This window comes from Thunnus thynnus, chromosome 13 (genome assembly GCF_963924715.1).
Source record: "Thunnus thynnus chromosome 13, fThuThy2.1, whole genome shotgun sequence".
Lineage (NCBI taxonomy): Eukaryota > Metazoa > Chordata > Actinopteri > Scombriformes > Scombridae > Thunnus > Thunnus thynnus.
The window spans coordinates 6,922,230-6,943,979 of record NC_089529.1 but is presented as its reverse complement, the minus strand read 5'-3'; the positions used below and the strand labels follow the sequence as shown (position 1 = coordinate 6,943,979).

The window sequence follows — 21,750 nt, the reverse complement described above, 5'->3', positions numbered from 1 at the left end:
CCTTGAACACATTAATGATAAAGACTGAAGTAGTAGACTAGAAGCTTCTGTTTAAGGGGGTGATGAGAGTCAAAATGTTAGAATTAGCTCTACAACTGAAGCACTACTGTATTGTGTTGTGAAGACTGTTCTTCAAGCGTTGTCAAAAAATTGAACAGTTCAAGTTTAAACAGCAACTTTCAAACATGTTAATGTGCACGAATAAAACCACCATGATCCCGTTGTGCAACCGACGATCAAAACCCTGTTAAGATCATCTCAAAGCACAACGACAGTAATATCAAGTGTGGTCTTGTAGTTCAGGAAAATAATGTGACCTGTCCTTAGTTGAGTCCAACTACAGAGTTGAACTATGAACTGTGATTATAGCCAGACCCCCCCCCCCCACACCCCCTCAACCCACCGCAAAGCGACAACTGCATCCCTGCACATTCCAGGAAACGCAGCCAGCTGAAGACAGCAAATACACCAGAGAGGAGGAGACATAAACAACGTAAGCTAGTTTGAGAGCTGCACCGATGTTTACTGTCTCACTAAGTGCATTTCATCCCCACTGCTTTCACAGCAGCGGCGGTATTTCAGCATGCAGTACAGAGCGGCTGCTGATGCCACAGGTCTGTGTACAGTGGGCTCAGTCACAGGCTGGAGAGACTGTTTGGACAATGTAGGTGTCAGACACACTGCCTGTCTGGAATAACGATTCAGTTCAGCTGCTACAAAACACCCCCTGGTTCCTTTAAAGTGGAGGTTCGATAAAAAAAAATAAAAAAAACTAACTTAACTGTTTCTGGAGTGTAACTGTTGAAAACCTGAGAGGAATTTCTGCTTTGTTTGACTTGGTACATTGCTATCAGGGAAAAAGGTCTGCATTTGCTTCAAACGGGCACTGAATGACATGCCAGAGATTAGCCTCTGAAGGTCACAGTCTTAGCCTATGCTTTCAGCCGCTTTTCACAGCACAACCCCGGGCCCTTTTGAACAACAGGAAGAATGTCATCTGGTTACTTTTCAAGGCACGGAGATACCATTCACTGCGGCCAACAATGGCTGCAAACAGGACCAGAGGGTTAGGAGGTTATAAAGGGCCCCATTCTAAGCGCCGCTCGCTCTCCAGCACACTGCACGCACACAGAAAAACACACCCACACACTGAGGCCTGGAGAAGTGGTGCAACAGATAATAAACTGAGGAGGGTCATGGCAAAGTGCCGTGCACTGACCGCTCACCTCAGCAGCTCTCCCAGCTCAGCTTCCGTCCCTCCCCGGCATAGCTCTTAGCACCCAGACTAAGCCTCTGAGCCTCGTCAGGCCTTCGCAGACACTCACTGCTTTGTCATTTTGGAGAAGATAATTGTATGATACCCTTAACTCCATCCTTCAGGTTATTGTGTTCTGCCAAACATTACAAAGGGAAAAAAACACACTATTTCCACAAAGCACCACATACTTTTGGCAAGAAAATTTAAAAAATGTAACCATGTAACATGACTGAAATTCTGTTAAACATAAATAGTATTCTCCTAAAACATTATATCCTGTGTTCAATGACAAGAAAGAAATGATCTGCTATTATTCAGGTTGTGAGGCTTGTCCCAAAAAGACTCTCAGACTACAGCCAGAACTGAAATCCTTCACCAATTTAGTCTCTAATGAACCTCTGAAATATTAAAAATAAAGCCCAATTAGCCGACAGCATTTTACATCTCCTCCCCCACTAATCCTCTGGTAGCTTAGCCTTATCTAATGTCTGCGCCAACTATGACACTTTGAGCTCACTCTCCCTCTATCCTCACCACTTGATATCCCCGACAGCTTTACTGGTGCTTTGTTGTGGCCCCACAGACCGGGTCAGGCTCTGAGCCTCTCTGGTGGTGGCTAATGATGCCCTGATATGTACAGTTGGCATGGACGTTGGAAAACTGCAGCAATAACTGCGGACATGCTAATGGCATCTATTAGGATTACTTAAGAGAGATATGGGACTCGCCTAGCAACCTCTTATTACAGAGGGCATGGTATTGGGGGTGGAGAGTATCAGTGGAGGGTCAGTGATCCGACTGAGATGGCCTTATCCTGTGCCATAAACAGATAACAGTATCTGCCCTGCTCTTCTGCCGTTCCTGTGAGATGGAGGTGGATAAACAACCCTGTCGTCTCCAGTGCCTCCGACAAGCCTGATCAGACAGAGATGCTGTCCTAGACCAAGCCTCGTTCCTCCCGCTGCTCTGACTGCTGTTATTGCCATGAATGTCACCGGGAGGTTTAGATTCTTCCTCGATTGCCCTCAAGCTGAAGACACAACAATTTCTGAAAGGCCTTTGGTCTTGGTGTTTGTAACATCAGGTTGCAGCACTCCCTGGCTTAAGGCCAGGGTTTGCTGATTACGCAAACTATCCAGCAAGAGTTGAGCTTTTTGCCCTAATTGGACCTGCCGGCTAACATGCAAATCCATGCAAAAAGGAAAAAAAAGTCACAAAGAACACAAAAATGTAGTAAACAAAGACACAAACTGTATCCTCAAACCAGGCCTATCCCCTGCAGTCATTTGGCACAACACAAAACAACCCATGTGAACCAAACCAAATGCCATGCAACAGCTGACCCACAGCCGCAGCCCTGCAGGTCGGTCCCTTGTTCTCAGAGGTAATCAGAAGTTGCCCGTGATGTCCTAAACACCTGATCTGGATGTATCATGTGGCCGCAGTTCTTTACACCCAGCCTGACCTGTTTTTGACCCTCACACTGTGTCTCTTGACTTTGCCCACTCACACAAAGGCTACCAAACATCTGCTCCCTGTTTGAAACCAGACTCATACAGCCGAGAAGACATCAGGTGGCCTCACAGAGACTCTCTCCAAGTGGTGGGTGGCTATGTGGGTGAGTGTGGGCTGACAGCTGCACTGCCGACTGGAGGACTGAAAGGTGGAGTCGGCTGGCAGATCATTGGTACCTGGGAAATCTCTGCCCTGCTGCCCTGCAAAGGGGGGGGGGGGCAGCCTCATTTAGCAAATGGATGATATTCCGCAAATGCTGCTCATCTAAAATGACCGAGGTGAGGAAAATAAAAATCTGCTATGCACATAAAATTCACAGACAACACCTGCAAGAGATTTAACATACACAGGCCCCCGGTGGAATATGAAAGGAACAAATGTATTGCATTGGGGAGAGCACATGGTTACACATTTCCAATTCAAGCACCGTCTCTAAAATGCTACATCAAATGACAGGCTTTGAATAAACCAAAATGAGCATCAGCCAAGTGGCTCATCCCAGCACAGAAAATTGTTGCATCAAAAATATGCTGGTTAGCCGAGCCATTTCACAGTCAACAATCACAGAATCAGGACTGTTACTAATCAATGTATTTTAATGAGCTCCCTGTGAATCCCAACAACAGCTGAAACATAAAAGCTGCTCAAGTTCTCTTGGTTCACTCGTTGTACCTTGTGATCTGTTATTCATAGTCTTGCTCTGAAGTCTCAGAGATATAAAGCAGAGCTTTGATGTTATCCTCTTATTACTGCTGTCTGAAACAAGCTTAATGTTGGGAATCAGAACGTTTGGCTGTCACGTGGAGAACCTTCTGCAACACAAAACATCCGGGCTTCAGTCTGAGGCGCTGAGAACGGTTGATTTTGCTCGGTGAGACCAACTAACATCTGCTTTGCCATTTGCTTACAACAAGAAAGTTTGATACAGTGAAATTAGTGTCTATAAAACCGTGTGGGTGGTCATATTACATTCACACTGTACTCTACTCACTACTCTACATCAAAGCTTCCACTCAAGGAAGCTTAAACACGTAGGTGTGCATGTTCTCTACACAATGTGCTTTTTGTCTGAAATAGTTTAACCTTGTCTACAGGCAAGGGAGACTGAAGCAGCCAAGACGCTACACAAGTATTTTAGAACAAATTACCCTCCTCTGCCCACAATGTAAATCAATATGTTCCAATATATTTGTCAGTGGTTGGCTGAAAAACCAGATGCAAACTTGCCTTCCTGTCAGTTTGCCCTCAGCAAAGACTCTGGGTTTGCGGTGACAGGTCAAAGAGTCAGCAAATGACTCAAGGGCAGGGGAGGAGAGACACTTTGAAAAGCCATGCAGAGATCTAATTAACACATGCATTCAAGTGGTATTTCCCTTTCAGTGGAACGCGGTCATTTTCTACAATGCTGACCAGCACAACATGAACAAATGAACCAGGTGCTCCTGACATTCAGGCTTTTCTGCTGCCTCTCTAAGTTAGAGCAAACAAGAAAACACATCAGACTTAAACCAAAAATAAACACACCGTCGAGAGCACGCACAGAAATTCACAACTATTGCACCAAAGTTAAACTTTTACTTCAAACACTATAGCTGGAAGCTACGGCAAAATCTACATGTGTATTGTAAGAGGGGTTTATTTTAGCCTTCGCATCACAATATCTTTCAGTATCTTTGAAGAACTTCTTCTAGGTATCCGTCAGACTTGTGCTATTAGAGGTGAACTGAGTGTTACAGAATGGGAGAGGCCTTACAGTCATTTGTTTCTAAGACCTAATTAATCTTCATTGCGCTGGGAAACATAGCACCCCAATGCAAAAAGGGTTCCTTCTACACGATAATTGCAGAGTCTAGGGGCCTGAGTTTCCCAGACAACAAGGTCTGAAATTTAATTATCTGCTCTTTGGGAAATGTAAGGGAAGAAAGCTACATTGCAAAACTGCACTTTTGGGCAAGTAATGTCAGGCTCTTGCTTGAGTAAGCACAGGAGCACATCCTCCCTGCTGTCATAAACTAAACAGCCTCTACTTTGTTATGGTAAAGGAGAGATAATGGCATTTTACATAACGACAGATTTTTTTTTTAACTTCAGAAAAGAAAGGTCATGCAAATGTAGACAAAACTGGTTTTTATCTCTCAGCATCACTCTTACACATCTCACAGTTGTTTTTTTTAAATCATCTTACCATGTGCAGAGCAAACCCGACCACTTCCATTGTCCAGTCAGTCACAGAAGTATTGTTTTACTGCGGTATGTTTTTAATCATATCCGTCAAGCTCCATGACATTATAGAGCGACTACAACAATAAAGCCAGACTCAAAGCAGCCAAAGACAACACGGACAGGCTGTGGCAACATTAACATTCCGCCGTGTAAAGATCAGGCTTTGCAGGGGGGGGAAACATCGATAGGATCCCATTAGTTAAGTGCGCTCTTAGGATACCCGAAATCTGATCAGAGATAGACCTTTTCCTTCCAGACACGAACCATTAGACGTTACGGCAAAAAAAGCTGCTCTCCTCCTCTGAAACTACTCCTCCTGCACTCCTCCTCCTCCTCCTCCTCCTCTTCAGTGGTCGAGGTTGTGCGGCAGGATCAGGCAGGATGAGCCCGGTGACGTCAACCTTTTGTTATCACCTTTAACACTTGCCTTTGCAGGTGGAAACACTTTTCTCTCCCGTTATATGAAGAGGCGCTATTTGGAGACGCGCCGGCGGTGCAGGGAGCGCACACAACATCTGCATCACGGCTGAAGACGACTGACAATCTAAATTTGGATATATGCATGCATGTCCTAATGAGTATATCGGATACAAGCCGCGGGAGACAACTCAGTGACAGCTATACCATACTTTGAAAGCCGGGAATAGCATAAGATAACCACACTTCCAACTTCATCCACAGATGGCTTCTTCTAGGACTTGCAGTTTTGTCTTGAGATGAGGCACAAAACTATAAGCCTTAATGTTAATGAAAATTATAATAATAAAGATAACATCATGATAATGATTTGAAAGGCAAATTGAGGTCTACTTAATCGTCATTGGTTGTTGTCATAATAATGTAAATACAACTAACTAGCTAACCAGCTCAATAACGCAAGTCCAGTTTCATTCACCAGCATCCAGCAAGAATTCATGGCTCCTTCTCTGCCTGAGTGAAGTATTTATGGCTCATAAGAGACAGTTAAGCTGCAGGGACTTAGAGACAGGACAGGGGACCGTACAGGAGCTATAAACCTGCAGGTTTCCCGTCACTGTGCCAGCTGACTGCTCCTGGTTAGCTAACATAGCCAGTCAGTCTGAAACATACACACAGTCCCATTGTTGCCTTCGCAACCTTTCCCAATATTTATGGCCACAATTTGCGAGGATGTCACACAGTGTCGGGCAGCAGGCGTGTTATGAAGATACAACTACTCACTCTCCGTTTACCTCCGCGAAAGGCATCGTTTAGTTGGTCGCCATGGTGTGAAACGGACAGATTTTCTCCCGTTGTCCTGCGCAGCCGAATCACTGCTGCTGTCTGCGGCAGCAACTTCCGGCGCATGCGCACTTACTGGATACGTTCCAGGCTGGGCTGTGCGCTGCGCAGGACATCCGAGGGGTTTAAAGGGACAGTCAGCGTGAAATGCAATTGGACGAGTATTTGTACGACGAAAATTGTGAAATAACGCAAAATAGATGTAGATGTTTAATCACCGAAGACACTTATCAATATACACGTAGGCTGCATACTCTTGTTTAGCTGCCCTCTATTTTCTGTCATAATACACAATTAATAAGCTCCGTAGGCAAAGACATTGTAACGAAATGTATATACTAAATGGGGTGTTATGATGGCTCAGTTGGGTTTGCACATAATGTAGCAAGTAGTGTAAATATATATATATATATGTACAATTTATTTGTGGAATTTTCATCACAAAAACACACATACAAAAGCGCTCACATGTATGAATGAAATAAAAGAGAACATGTAGAATGAGGTAAACATTGGCAGAGATAGTAATGATACTCGGACAAGAGGGTAATATCATGGAAATATTGGATTTAATATCAGAAAAATATGAAATATATAAACACCGTACTTAAAGGTGTCGTGTGGAGGTTTTCTTTTGTAAACAAACAGCGACATTCATTCAGCATTACTTACAAAAATGCATTGTGTGTATCCTTGAGGCCTGACTAACATGTTGAGTACATTTTCTTTCCTCATAAAGCAGTTGCAAAGATGATGTTGCCCAAGTGCTCGGATTTGTGCATGTGCATTCATGTGTGCATGCACAATACAAAAAAACAGCAACCCACTCCTTAAATCATTGCTCTACAGCAACACTGGTGGACATAAAACCCCACATGGTACCTTTAACATTCTACTCCACTACAATTCTGAGGAAAACACTATACTTTCTCACTTGCACTGTACTCTTTTATCCATCAATTTGTGTTCTTAATAATTGGTAATTGGCTGCTCATATCACCTCGTTCACATGATAAGTGGCAGGAAATTTTATTTTCTCTAGATGGATTGATTTCGATTACTTTGAATGTTTTAAGCCAAAAGACAAGAAAGAAATATGGCATCAGTGTTACTTTGTTCCCTTTGTGATTCACACACAGGTGCACAGAGGAGGAAACACAATTATCCCAACCTTTGAAGATTAGAGCGTAGGGTGAATTTTTGGTTTGTAATAAAGTAATGATGTAGCTTTTTAATTAGTGAGACATAATTAGAGATACAGATGGGCTGACATACAGCATCTAGGGGAAAGACAACATAAACTGTTGTAGTAAGGTACTGGGCACCATGAGTCTCTAGAATTAAAGATATTCCACATTAGGTGTTATGATGCTGGTGTTAGAAAGCATTGTCTGACACAATCGCTCCAAAATCACTCATAGGTGTTCAGTTGGGTTGAAATCTGGTGACTGTGAAAGCAACAGTATATGATTCATATCATTTTCATACTCATCAAAACATTCAGTGAGCCCTCGTGCCCTGTTTGGAAGCATCTGCATTTGGCTTTCTGCTCAGAGAGTAATATGGAGATGGGTCACTCTTCTGTATTTTCCTTTTTGAGCAACAAGCCCAATGTTGCCTGCAAACATCTCTCAGACACTCATTTGTCGTTTAATAATGATGATCATTATTTCTGGCATCGACATCTTCAGTTTAGCTTTTGAAAACATGACTTGTTCATGCATTTTACTGACCCAAATGTCACACTCATCTGGCACAAGATTTGTCTCAGGCTGTATTTCGTTTGCATTATTGTGCTCGTCACATATGGCATTATGAATCTTGTTGGGAGAGATAAAACCCAGTGAGAAGCCTCCACGGTCAATAGTGTCACATGCTTTGTGGTTTGATGAAAGGTTTTATTTGTGCAGCCTGATGTGTATAGCTCCCTAATCAAAGACTTATATTTCTGTGACAACTAAAATAAATTACTCCATTACAACCGCCCACCTGCCCTCTCCACAGTATTGATACCATTTTATTACCAGAGAGAGACAGATGGACAACACTGAAGACTGTGGCGAGTTACGGGAAAGCTTGAGAATGTGTGCTCATTGCCGTGTAATGTCATGCCAGGTTAGAACCTGCACAAAAGTAATCAAATAAGATGATTAGAGAGGAAATTACACACGTTCAACTCCACAAACATTTCTGAAATAAAGCATTGTGAGGGATGACTCCATGGCCTCGGTTCCAGTACAGACTGGGCTTATTACAATACTCTAGCCAATTTAGGCCTGCAAGCTTCACTTCCCCCATCAGCAAGTGAAAGAGGGGAGAATTTGGTCTGAAAGCCCAATCACACACAGCGCTCCGAGTTCAGCAGGTGGGGAAGCAGCAGCAGCAGGCTCCATCAGGCAATAATACAAAGTTAATGATGCAGAATGGTGTCTTTCTCCATACCAAAGAAGACGTCAATACAGGATATTTAAGAACGCTGTTCCTAATTACGCTTTTTAAATTCACCACTGACGTGATTGATGATTTCAAAGGGAGGCATTATTGATCCACTTCACAGACAAGTCCCATCGATTGCAAGAGTAGAATGAATAAAAGTTTTTTTTTCCCCTTTATCTCCCCCACTGAGAGAGAGATTGTACAATCAGAGCATCAGTGTGACCTATATGGGTAGTTTAGGAGCTAAATCGCCTCTTTTAAAAAGCAGTCAGAGCAAGGACATATAGAGCAGTGATTGCTGAATCAAGGGACCTTGGGGGACCTTCATGGCGTCACAGAAGACGCAACAGTTAGGTCTCATCGCTCTCTCATTTATCAGATATGGAAATTCATCCAACCATTCATTAATCTGTGGGATCTTTTACAAATTGCCTATCTGTGTTGGAGTCCTCAGCGTGAAAAAGTTCAGGAATGGCTGCTTTATAGACAGTCAGCCAGCTGTGCAGCATCACGCCTCTCACTGCAATCAGCGGTGATGGAGTGATGGATGCTCTGACGCACTGACAGATTGTTTTTTCCCACCTCTGCTCCCTGCTGACATGCCCCATGGCTCATGCTTATTATTCCATGAACTTTGTTATTCCTCATGAGCAGCAAAGTCTTCTTATTAGTGGAGAAGCTGCCAGTTATTGCATGTCTAATCCCGGCTAGTTTTATTACTGGAGCAGATCAACAACAGAGGTTGCTGGAGCAAAAGCTGATGTGGCAGTGTATCTGACATCACCTGCTTCAGCTGCAGAAAATGCATACTGCATACTTAGGGAGTTTTAAAAAAACATATTTCCCATCAATACAATCTGCTCTGTTTGAATTACAGAAAAGAAGATTGATTAGGAATCAGCAGCACACTGAATTGCAGCAGCAAAAAAGAGGTTTTCCATCACACCATGCTGAATCTCATTGGCAAGTGCACTTCAGATGGCAAAGTGGCCTACAGCTTATGATTAAATGGTCTGCAGGCGAAGCCTTTTTGTCTTTTTTTTTTTAGAGAGAGAGAGCTCTTTCTGAAGGCCAAAGTTAATGCAGTCATAGAAAGAACTCTGATACACTCCCACGTGAAATGGCCATGTGAGAAAAGCCCGGAGGGAGAAAAGGCCTTGAATGAATTTGAGAGGGGGAGAGAGAGAGAGAGAGAGAGATAGAGAGAGAGAGAGAGAGTGGGAGGGTGGCAGATAGAGAGAAAGTTCAAACATTACTGATCCTCAAATATCCTTTTGGTTTCTGGTTCAATTGGAATTCGGCAGTAAGTGTCTGCTAAAAGCTCCATTTTTGTTGCCCTTCCATTGCTGCTGAGCTTTTAGAGTTAGATGATGACAGATTGTGAGCTACCTGATATCCTTCATCATCCTCCCCAGTGGAGGTGTTTGTTCCGCCCCGAGCAAGTCCTCGAGGACTAACAAACAGCTGGCGTGTTTGATGGACTATGGGGAGACATCTGATCTGCCTGGCTTTGCCATACAGAACGAAAACAACATGTTACATTAATCAATCAATATGCAAACTGTGTCCTTTTAGTCTGATGATTAACCTTACAGACGTCATGGTCATCAAGTCATTTTATCAGCTTGTCATCGTAAATTAGGACTGAAGAGTTGCAGGGCGGTGTGAGTACGAGAGAGTTTTCCTCAGGTTGGCGTATTGCTTTGGATGCTCGATATATCCTCAACAACATTGTCACAACTGTGCTTCAAGCACCCTCGGGGATAAGCTCTGTTCTGTGTACTCAAGGGACAAGAGGGAAAGAAAAAGTCTGTGCAGAGCAATCTGATTCATGGTTAAAGGCGCACCATCCCTCACAAAGTCATCTAGAGAGTATCACCCCAGCCAAAAGATCCTTTGAGCACTGTCATCCATTTTAAAACTGAGAGTTGCTCGTGTCGGCAGAAGTGTTTGTGCATTGTGATGAGATGACTTTGAAATTGTTGTTGGCTGATTTTAGCCTCTGAATATCCTACCTGCTATAGACAGGTGGTTCCCAAACTAAGGCCCTGCGAGTCCTCAGGGAGTTTGCTGCAAAATGAAGAATAATTAAATCCTGCTGTCATCTTATTTAGTTATTTTGCTGTGTCATTATTCTACGTGTCAAAATGCTTTCACAACCTGCAGTATAGCTCTGTCCCCGTGAATAATCTCTTCTCTCTGCTTCCTTTTAGTTCCTCTAAATTGAATTCTCTTCTGTCTCATTCCTCCTTTATTTCTTTCCTCGGTGCTCTGCTCTTATGCAATCATTTTGTGGTCACTTAGACCCCGATCTGTCATTTTTGATTTAGGAACTGAAGCTTAATCTTCTTCTGTCTTTGTAAATCACTCGAGATCAGAGTGTAAATACTAAAAATATAATTGCAAATAGCCTAAGTCAGGTCATATCAAACCAGAGACATTTCAAACTTGGTACATTTTGTCAAAAGCCTTTTAAAGCGGGGTCATATGGGGACCTCTGTGGATGTTAAGACTTTCTCCACTTTTAGACTGATGTTGTGATTCTCAAGCTGCTACAGGAACATTTTGTAGTTGAGGTAGTGGTCGCTAGGGGGCGGTGTGGTTCTCACCTGAAATCGCTGTGGGGACACTCTTGAAAGAGGAAGACGCTTCTCTTTGGCCACAACAACATGGTGTCACCCTGTAGGCAATGTGAACGTAAACAAGCGACTCACCTCCTCAACGACAACTAGTCCCATCATCTGAAATACAGCAGCTGTTGTTGTCGATGCTCGATGGCTCTCAGAGTGTGTAGTCGGCTGTTCAGAGACTCCGCCGTCTTCTCCAGACGAGTCGTCGCGTCTGCTTCACAGGAACCTGCGTCATGGCTCCTCACTGCAGGTTCAGCTCGTTTACTTTGATTTCATAGCAAGGAAACGTGTTGCCAGCAGTAAAGCATGTGATACTTAACTGTTGTATACAAAAAGGAGAAAATTTGACCGTCAGTCCAGTGACGAACATAAAGGTTTTCAGGGAGCAGGGAGACAAAACACATCAGGGCACCTCTGCCCTTATTGTAGATAAATAAAAATGATATTATGTTGCTTTTAGTTGCATTCAATAATTATTTTAACATGTAAGACGATGTGTGGAATGGCAGACAGGGCACAGACAAAATAAATGACATATAACGATAAGATATGAGGTGATAAAGGTGATTTTCTTGTCACCTGTGAGGTGACGTCCCTCTCTGTCAGTGCAAGTTACTGTCTCAGCTTGATAAGGCAACACGCCCCCCTGTATTAACACAAGTAATCTATTTATAAAAAAACATTTACAATGATGCGAGCAAGGATGTTTTTCCACTTTAGAAAACATACAGATTTGACTTTATGTTCTGCGTTGACACCTTACCCTTCAAATATTTGATGGATTTTAAAGTCTCCTCCACTCAGAAATGTGTTAAAGGACCAGTGTGTAGGATTTAGTGGCATCTAACGTGAAGTTGCAGATTGCAACAAACTGAATATCCTTCCCCAACCAAGAGTGTAGGAGAACCTATGGTGGCTGTGAAACTTGCGGAAAAAAACAAAAGGCCATCCCTAGAGCCAGTGTTAAGTTTGTCCATTCTGGTCTACTGTAGAAACATGGCAGCCTCTGTGGAAGAGGACCTGCTCCCTTTGTAAAGGTATATAAAGGGCTCATTCTAAGGTAACAAAAACACAACAATTCTTATTTTCAGATGATTCTACACTAATCAAAACATATTCATGAATATTATATTTCATTTCTGCCAAGTCTGTTCAACCAGATGCCACTAAATTCTACACACTGCACCTTTAATAGATGTTTGACCCTCACTTTGCACTGTACAATCTTAAAATTACATCTACTTCTTCATTTTCATTTAAAAATCCTGAATATAGGAACATGCAAATATTTTTCTATTTCTAAAGTTTAACTGCGGGACACAAGATGTTTCCTACTTCACTGTAAAGTCCATTCTCAGTGTTTGTGCTCTGGAAGTTTCAAGTTTCCACATCACACTTGTGCAAGTTGAATACTGGATCAGGATTGGCTCCAAACTAGTTGTGATGTCACAAATCATGCTCATAGGTACACGTGTTAAACTCAGGTTTAAAGTGAGGACAGACAAATGTGAAAACAGCCTTTTAGTGTCAAACTCTGCACATACATCATTCTGCACAGTGAAGCTCAAACATCCAGCTGAAAGACCAAGAAAAACACATTTTTGAGTTGAGAGATGTTCAAAGATTTTGGTGAACTGGGTTGAAGCTGGTTCATTCTGCACTACGTATCTGTTCATGTTTGAACTCAGGCTGCCTTTTTACACTGTGGATTCATCTTTATCTGTATCTGATTATTTTCTCAATTAATCAGATAATAATTTGGTCTGTAAAATATTTTAAAAATAGTTAAAACTACCGAAAACAATTTTGCAATTGTGGGCCCAAGAAGGTGATGTCTTCAAATTACTTGAAGATAGTTAAAAGTCTTAAAGATAATCAATTTTTATGTCATTTACAGTAAGATAAAACAGAGAAAAGAACCTTGAACCAGCAAATCACCTAAATGAGTCCATTATCAAAATTACTGGCACTTTTCTGACGATTGACTATTTAATTAATTGTTTCAGTGGTAGTTTGAACCATTGATCCTGTCATAGTTTAAAAAATATTTATACTATGTACAGACTTTGATTCAGATGTGAGTTTTTTTTGCGTAAAACAGCGTAAAGCATCATATAGTTTCTGTGATTCTTAAAGGATCTTATCAAACGCTCCAACACTTCTTTGGAATAAGATGGTTCTTTGATTAATTTTATGAATAAGTTTGCGATCACGCCCATCTGAATGCATCATTATATTGTTTAACATAAACGCCCAAGTAAGCACAAGACATCAGTTACCTTGCGGCTCTGCCAGCAGCGAAGTGATGAAGATGTTGATGATGTCTTTACAGGAAATGCTGCGTGCAGCCGAGGAGGGAGGAACACATTTATCTTCACTCCCGCCTGTTTTATTACATCAGAGGCATTTCTGAACAGACTGACGAAAGGCAAACCAACAGAGGCAGACGGTAGCTTTGATCGCTTTCCAGCCTCAGTTCTGCCAGACAGCGGTAAGCAGACCACCACCTCAGAGATGAACTAATCCCTAAACTCATCTGAAAATTCTGGCCTAGCCTGGCCATCATATTCACTTACATTGTCTTTCTAATGATTCGTTTCTCTTGTGTTGTTTTTTTCAGCTGACCAACTATCTTTGTTACTGAGACATCCAGATCAGCCCGACAACTCAAAGGTTTTGAAAGTGGCTATCATAGGTGCTCCGAATGCAGGGAAGTCCACGTTATCCAACCAGCTCCTTGGCAAAAAGGTCTCTTGTCTTATCTGTCCCTCTTTTAAACCTGCACACTATAATGCATCTGTCTGCTGCTCACTTTGTAAAGTATATAATCGTTTCTTAAAGGTGTTTGCTGTGTCCAAGAAAGTACACACTACACGGTCACGTGCCCTGGGTGTCCTAACAGAGAACGATACACAGATAGTAAGAGATTTTTCACCTCTCTTCTGTTGTGATTTAATAATGCTGTTCAAAAGTTAACATGTGTGTGTATTTTTTGTAGATTTTACTGGACACTCCTGGTCTCACCACTCCATCAAAAGTCAAAAGGTGCTTTTCTTTTTTCTATTTTTTCTATTAAAGTCTGTTCATGTAATATTATCATACAAGCTAATACATGTATGGACCCTCTGTGTTCTCAGACACCAGCTGGAGAAGTCTTTGCTCATGGATCCCTGGACAACGGTGAAAGAAGCCGACCTACGTATGATATAAATTTACTCTGACTGAGACGTTCGTTAGTTAAACCTGAACTATGCTGTGATTTTGTGTAACAGAAGGAATGTTAAAGAGCAGAATATGGTGCTCATGGCTGAAGTTCAAAGGCTTATAATTGTAACTGTGTCGATTCCCAGTGGTAGTCATGGTGGATGTGGCGGACAAATGGGTGTGTCACCGGCTTGACTTCGAGGTGCTCAAATGCCTGGCCCAGCACCCAGACATCCCAGCAATCCTAGTCCTCAATAAGGTATTCTTACACTATCATCAGGCGTCCTTCACACAAGCAGAAACTCAACTTAGTTCAGCTTTTTTGTTCCACATATATAAAGTGGTAAGCAGACTGACTCACAAATGCATATATGGTCAATTTTTTTCAGACATACTTGAAATTTCATTTTTGAAAAAGGCCAATCATTTCCAGAAACCAGTTCCTGAAATTGGTTTTGGCCTTTCCATGGAATTTATTGACAATAAATATTATATTGAATGTCACCAGACATTCCTTGAAATCATCCCAAGACATTCAAAAAGAAATGTTTGTGCTCTCAACTGTGCTGAAGGTCATCTTACAGATTTCATCATTAACACTCTTCTGCCTTTAAGGTGGACCTGGTGAAAGCCAAAGACAGGCTGCTGGATATCACAGCAGAGTTGACTTGTGGAATGGTGAACGGACGCAAAATGCGGATCAGGCCGGTGATCAAGCCTCCGTGGGCTGAAAAGAAGCCAGAGAGGGATTCAGAGTCATCGCTCGAGGAGGACAGCGCCGAGCCAAACTCTGTGCTGAGCAAAGAGCAGCTGAAGACGCTGAGGAGCCAGCAGGGCTGGGCTCACTTCAAGGACGTCTTCATGCTCTCCTCTGTGGACAGAGAAGACGTGGAGACCCTGAAGGTATGTGTTAGATTACATTACAACTGGTTTTCCACAATATCTAATTTTTTATTCTTGCATCAATCAGTTTTTGTTATATTTCATGATAATATGCTTTTATCTCCTTCTCCTAGAGCTACTTTATGGTTGCAGCCAAGTCAGGATCGTGGCAGTACCACAGCGAGGTCCTGACCGACCAGAGTCCAGAGGAAGTCTGCACCAACATCATCAGAGAGAAGCTTCTGGAGTATCTGCCACAGGAAGTACCCTATTCAGTGACACAGGTGACTAATGAAGCTATTGTGCAGGGACACTCTGAAGTCAGGCGTGACGATAAGCAGCCCTTCATACTCACTTTCACTCTGCATGCTGACATGTGCTTCAATGCTTTTGATGCAGCTATTGTCCCCAGCCTCCACCTGCTTCACTCCAGCCTTTCCACGCACTCTGGAGGGCCATTCTGTCCGTGTCATTTCCGATTCTGGCATTATTTTCATTGTTCTCTGCCTGTTATTCATCATGTCAGTCAGCATTTCCTGCTGCAGGTTAGCATTGCTGCATCCACAGGTGTGTTATGTGGCGTGAGTGTTTCTGACAAACTAACTACACATTTGATACTTAGATATCGCAGTCAGGCTCATGTGGAGGACATCTTTAATACACAAGCAAAGAGTTATGGGATATGTAGTTATGGTCAATGATCCAAGCCTGGAAATGAGCATATTGTTAACATTTAAACATCTCTGTTTTCAGTCTGTTGAACTCTGGCAAACTGCAGAAAATGGCGATATCGATATTTCTGTGAAACTTTACGCCAAGAAAGAGACTCACATGGTAAGTGCTCTCTGCTCATTTATGCTTATTTACTCCTCTGGCAAGTATGAGGCCTGTGTACTGAATGTGAACTGTAAGTCAGCAGAGGAAACACTGTATTTGTTGCTGCTTATATGAAATTTGAAGCATTTTCGCCACAGTGTGAGAGGTGAAAGAATGGGATGACTTTCAGTAGGTTGATTTAAAAGTTTACTTGTATTTTCGCTGGAATGTCAACATGCAAAATGATTTGAAAAGTCAACCATTAATGTACAGATGAATATTTTTATCAGATGTGATGAGGATGCAGCACAAACACTAAAAGAAAGAAAGAAGTAGCAACACATGACTGGAGGAAGTGGAATATTTTCCTCCATTACTGACACCTGAAGCTTCTCTGATGGCTTTTGATATTTAGTTGCCTTTGCCCCACCCCCCCTCCCCCATACTTCCAGATTCCTCTCTTTTTCTTGTGTTTTTAACTTGTAAATATTTGAGCAGCCTTTCTAAAGCATGCATATTTGATGGCAAAGAATATTTGAGGCTACATTTACGATGCTGAAATGTTTCATGGCCAGTGACCTCCGAGAAGAGTGACTCAGACCAGCAGCTTTCTTCAGCTTTTACAGTCAACAGGAATGTAGATGGGTAGAACTGACACATTTACTACTAAAGAAATCGAATCTTGTGTATCTTGTGTATTCCTGATACAAAACAACCTTTCCCAGTTTTCTTTGACTACATTGAAGATCAAATTTTTTGAGATCAATAGCTCAGTTGATCTTATAGATGGAAAACAAGTGAGGTAAAATACATTGATAGGTATTCGAATTAATTATCAATGTAAGAAAAAAATATTTAGGATCCTGTTAAAAATGTTTCAATCTTTGCCAGTTGTCTGGATGAATACAATAAAGAAATATTTTTATTGTTTCATCAGCTAGTTTGTGGTGAGTGGCAGCAATAATATAGTGTGAACATAATCATTTAATCACCCAGGATGCTTTTTGTCATATAAAACTTGACTTTATTAAACCTGCTGATATCCTTAATGATATATCTACTGATATTTGTTTTTAAAAACCTTTTTTTATGCAATAACTATTCAGTGGTGCCTGACTTTGCTGTATTTCTTACATCTGCAGAAGATGGTGATCGGCACAGCTGGCCAGATGGTAGCACGGATCGCCCGAGAGGCGGGAGAGGACCTGAGTCAGATCTTCCTAAGAGAAGTGAAGTTGAAGCTCTCCGTCAAGCTGAGGAAGTGAGGAGAACGAAGAGTTGGAACCAGATCCTGCTGCATTTGAGACAACTCTCCTTGTATTTATCTCTCTAACGGACGGACCTGAAGTGTTGAACAATGAATGAGATGTCATCAGGGAGCTGTGAGGTGAAATATATCCACAGACCCAGACCTCCCACTGAGCTGGTACATCTGGGGAGAAATGAACTCTAAATTTTACATTATCTGTCTTCATGTATCAGCAGCATCCTTTCATGTAGTCCCATAAGACATTATTAAAGATTTTTTATGTAAAGATGTAACCTATAAGATGCTGTTAATATAGTGGTGCACAGCTGTGAGGGATCCCCCAACTTCATGCAGAAATGATCTAAATAAATAATGAATAATAATGAAGAAAATACGGTGATTAAAAGCAGCTTCCACAAGCTGCAGAATAGACTGTAATGGGTTATTGGCGTTTATTTAGCCATGATATATTTTACGCAACAAACATGACACAGACTCCCATCAAATGGATGTTTTGACACAAGTTTGACAGTGCGTTCATGGCTGAGCAGGTTTGGCAAGCTGTGAAAAAGGCTGATGGTTTATCTTTGGCTCTCAGAGCTTTTTACTTGGCGGGCGCCTCATGCAAACATGGACTGTAGATAAACCGAAGTGGGACCTGCACAGTCATGTTCACTCAAATGTCCCTGATGTACCATCCACCCTTGTTCCCTCCACTCCCACATCACTTTAGCCTCCTCCACTGCCTTTGAAGTGTGGCCATCCATTCCTGCGACTATCACTTTTTGTTCCACTGCAATCTTCCCTTTTCTCCCTCCTCCCTCTCCCCCCTTCGTCTTGCTTTTTTGGCTCTTATAAAGCCCAGCTCTGCCCCTGAGGGCTGAATTGTCTCCCTAATGGATGGCAAAATGGAGCACTAACCTGATGCTAAAATGGGTCAGATAATGGTGATTAGATTCATTCCTGCTGCCTGTGAGTTAACTCAACGGTTACTCTATCCGGGGCATCTTGATGAATAACCAGCTAGTAGCCTCAAGCGAGGGTGAGGAGAGAGAGAGGGAGGGAGGGAGAGGCCTTGAATGTCTTACAGAAGCTGTGTCAGCCCCTGAAGCTCTCCCTGCTCTCTGCAACGCCTGCTTCCCAGTGATTAGACAAGCCGGTTGCGCAGCAGAGATCACCACTTAGACAAGCCAACTGCTGCTCGAAAATATTATGGTTGATGCACGTCAGCCAGCACATTAAAGTAATCCTTCAAACACAAGTAAATTACAATGCTGATACCCTGCTTTAGATGCATTTTTTTTTTTAAAAACCAAATAACAACATATTCATTTGTTTTGTTGGGAACCATAAGCTTTATTTCATATGCATCCTCAAGTACATCTCAAAAACAGGATCAAAAGATCAGTTTAGTGTGTCACATTAAGCTCATGAATAATACACCGACTTTTCCTTTCCTGCTGGTCCAGATGAGATTGAGCGAGAGCCGTATAACCCTTACCATTACTAAAACTCAGTAATGGTAACGGTTTGACGGCCCTCCTCTGTAGCGTGCGCAGCCTGCAGTCCGTTAGGCCTGAGAGTGTGCTGATAGTGCTGGAGGGAGTGATGAAACCCTGGATAGTACATCATCTATACTGTAGTGTCTCTATAATAAACTTACAGTATAAGATGATATCCTGTCCAGGGCACAAGGCATAACTGTATAGCAGCGTGTTCCCACTTTGTCATCTGCAAGACAAAGGTAGACGACTCATTAGTGATGCATTCGGAGAAGGTCAACCATGACGATGAAAATGTTAATAACATGGTAAAACTGCTCTTAAATTAATATAAAAAAGGAATGTATTCTAATGCCAGTTACAAGAAAAGTCCGTTTCTAATAAAGTGTACTTTTCTTGATGTGATACTCACCTTTGTGCATGCGGTGTCGTTTCCACTCTCCTTTAAAGGCATCTTATTCGGCTCCATCGCACTTGTTCCTCACCACTTGTTCATATTTCATGGCTGCTATGCTTCCATGTCTGGCTCACAAGCTCCCAACTGGTGTGCCTGTTTGGCCCCGGCACTTAAAGGCCCTCTGGCTCATTAGCATATTGTGATGACATCTGGGGTGGACCAGACAGCAGGGGTTGAACTTTTTCTTATCTTGTCCTAACCTGACTGTGTCTGTCCAGTGATGGCCCACACCCTTAATCCACCCAACTGGACTTTGCAGAAGAACTGCACATGAATCCCATTTTTATTTTTGCTGCATCTACTGTGCACTATAAAGTATTTGGATCATCATAGAAAAAAGCTCACCAATTTGCCATTTTCCTTGTTTTCTAATTTCATTTTGTACCAGAGTTGATTTTTAAACCTGAATCCGTTTAACTAACTTAATATTCTTCATGTCCAAAGCCACTTTACAGAATTTATGTAGTTGAGTGTTGACCTTTCTTGGTCACACAAGTCTAATTAAAAGAGGCCAGCAGAGACGAGCTGATGACGTAAGCCCAAACAGGTTTTCTCTGTTGACTATTAAAAAAGCTTTGAGCTTTTTATCTCACACTGCTGTAATAAATCTAATGTTCACCATTGCTTAAGTCCCCTGAATCTCATAGCTCCTTGGATTTATGCATGATGGTTTCATGGATTGGGATTTAATACTAAAATATGTCAGCTGATGTCATGTTATCTGACTTATTAAACTTTCTTTTTTCATGCGCTCAGCCAGATTCCAGGATATGAAGAGCTAAGATCTGTTTTTTATTGGATATGTCACACAGACACAGCACATCAAATTCACAGCGTTACATTATTTAAAGATGGGCTGCCCGGACTGTGATAGAGCAGGTTACCTGCTGTAGTTTGTCTTTAATCCCTGACAGTTTGTCTGCATCCTTTAAAGATAAACTGTTTTTTGAAAAGAAAAGAAAAGAAGTCTTTCAGGAGACTTTGCCCTCATACATTCTGCTAGAAACTCACTGAATTCAAAACCCTAAATTGCTGCAAAACCTTGTTCAGGTGTAAATGAACATGATTGGAGTCATGTAGTGTAGGATATACACCAGTATACACAATATAGAGCATAGAGATTTCCCACTGATGAATGCACCTGCTTCAAGGCTGAATCATTAACATGGAAGTGTTCACAGTATACTCATGTCTTCAGTTAAACCACTATTTTAAGGTCAAGTTCATTTATCAAAGCTACACACTGTATGTACACATAATGCAATGATTCATTTCAGTAACTACGTCTCTGTTTGTGGATGCTGTACTTGAACTGCAACATGTTCTTGAGGAAGGTCCGGGTGAGGTGGAACACGGCAGTTGCCATGGTAACACACTCCCTAGTTTGGGTGTGGGAGCTGGTTCAGGGTGTGAGAGGTCCTCCTGCAGGCACAGATAAAGGTGGAGGTAGGGCTATCTGGGTGGTTTGGGTTGCCTCTAACTTGTTATCTGCTGCAGAAATGGTAACATTTTCCACACATTTACATTTGTGTTCAGAGATAAGTTTGTTTTTTTTAAATTCTTTGCTGCTTGTAAAGACAAAAAGGGAGGAAGCTCTCAATGTGCAACAATCCAACTTTATCCAGAGTAATCAGGGGAACTTGTTGGGGGATTGATTAAACTGTTTGTAGTTAGGTGAAGTTTTCTTTTTAATTTGTGGGATTTTGCATAATAAAACAAGTAAAATGCTATTAATGCTATTACATCATGTAGTACACCCCCATTCCCCATTTCTCTACCACATTTCTATCTTTTTCAAGTGTCACTTCGGCCTTCCTCCTCATTCTCGGCCCAAACCTTGTGCACTCGCTGGAGATCAGAGCAAAATACAAGATTGTGGACATATTTGCCAAGAAGTTAATGAGTCTGGGACATGAATGCTTGCTCTATTTTCCACTCATTTCTGGAAAACATTTGGCAAGTTTAGCATTTGTGCACTTAACCTGTTAACTTTAGCCTTGGTGACATTATTTTCAGGATCACTTATACTCATTCTGACATTTTGGTTGTAAAATTCAAAGATTTCCCTTCTAAATGAGACCAGGGTTATGACTGTAATCAAAAGGGTTGAAGAACAGTAACCTTCTTATTTTGGGTACATTATTTTCAGGCTTGTGAACTAAAATGGGGCGCCTGGTAAGAAGCTAAATTATAACCACTGCATGTGTATATAGAAGATGAGTGGTACAGGTCAAGAAAGAGAAATACATGGTGGTAGTAACATGTGCACCAGGGAAGCACATCTGTACAGGCCAAAGTGTTGTCTAAATGGAGGCAAA

The 21,750-nt window shown here is 41.9% G+C and overlaps 2 protein-coding genes and 1 long non-coding RNA gene across 6 annotated transcripts in view; 1 reads left to right on the top strand and 2 right to left on the bottom strand.

Annotated features, from left to right (window-relative positions):
• fam222ba (family with sequence similarity 222 member Ba) overlaps positions 1-10,926 on the bottom strand; it is a 33,327-nt gene extending 22,401 nt beyond the window's left edge. The window contains exon 1 of one of the 4 annotated variants that reach the window (XM_067607524.1): positions 10,708-10,926. The gene's annotated coding sequence lies outside the window, so the exon portion shown is untranslated. Of the gene's footprint in view, positions 1-4,958; positions 5,363-6,196; positions 6,312-10,707 lie in introns of those variants that run through there. The other 3 variants (XM_067607521.1, XM_067607522.1, XM_067607523.1) reach the window with 3 other exon arrangements.
• Positions 10,927-11,323: 397 nt separating this feature from the next.
• Positions 11,324-18,774, top strand: eral1 (Era-like 12S mitochondrial rRNA chaperone 1). The gene is made up of 11 exons (XM_067607527.1): positions 11,324-11,572; positions 13,655-13,813; positions 13,943-14,070; positions 14,164-14,241; positions 14,321-14,367; positions 14,460-14,521; positions 14,673-14,785; positions 15,142-15,429; positions 15,543-15,692; positions 16,162-16,242; positions 17,367-18,774. Exons 1-11 carry the CDS (start codon positions 11,467-11,469, stop codon positions 17,487-17,489), a joined length of 1,335 nt encoding a protein of 444 aa, XP_067463628.1. The 5' UTR covers positions 11,324-11,466; the 3' UTR covers positions 17,490-18,774.
• Positions 18,775-18,823: 49 nt separating this feature from the next.
• Positions 18,824-19,500, bottom strand: LOC137195292 (uncharacterized). The gene is made up of 2 exons (XR_010931102.1): positions 19,388-19,500; positions 18,824-19,204 (listed from the first exon to the last, which is right to left on the bottom strand). It is a non-coding gene; the product is annotated as an uncharacterized lncRNA (long non-coding RNA).
• Between the last annotated feature and the right edge of the window lie 2,250 nt (positions 19,501-21,750).

Coding starts and splice junctions, on each gene's coding strand:
- eral1 (XM_067607527.1), top strand. CDS start 11,467: ATGGCTCTCAGAGTGTGTAGTCGGCTGTTCAGAGACTCCGCCGTCTTC. Junction 14,522..14,672: donor GGTGAAAGAAGCCGACCTAC/GTATGATATAAA, acceptor GTCGATTCCCAG/TGGTAGTCATGGTGGATGTG. Junction 16,243..17,366: donor CCAAGAAAGAGACTCACATG/GTAAGTGCTCTC, acceptor TTACATCTGCAG/AAGATGGTGATCGGCACAGC.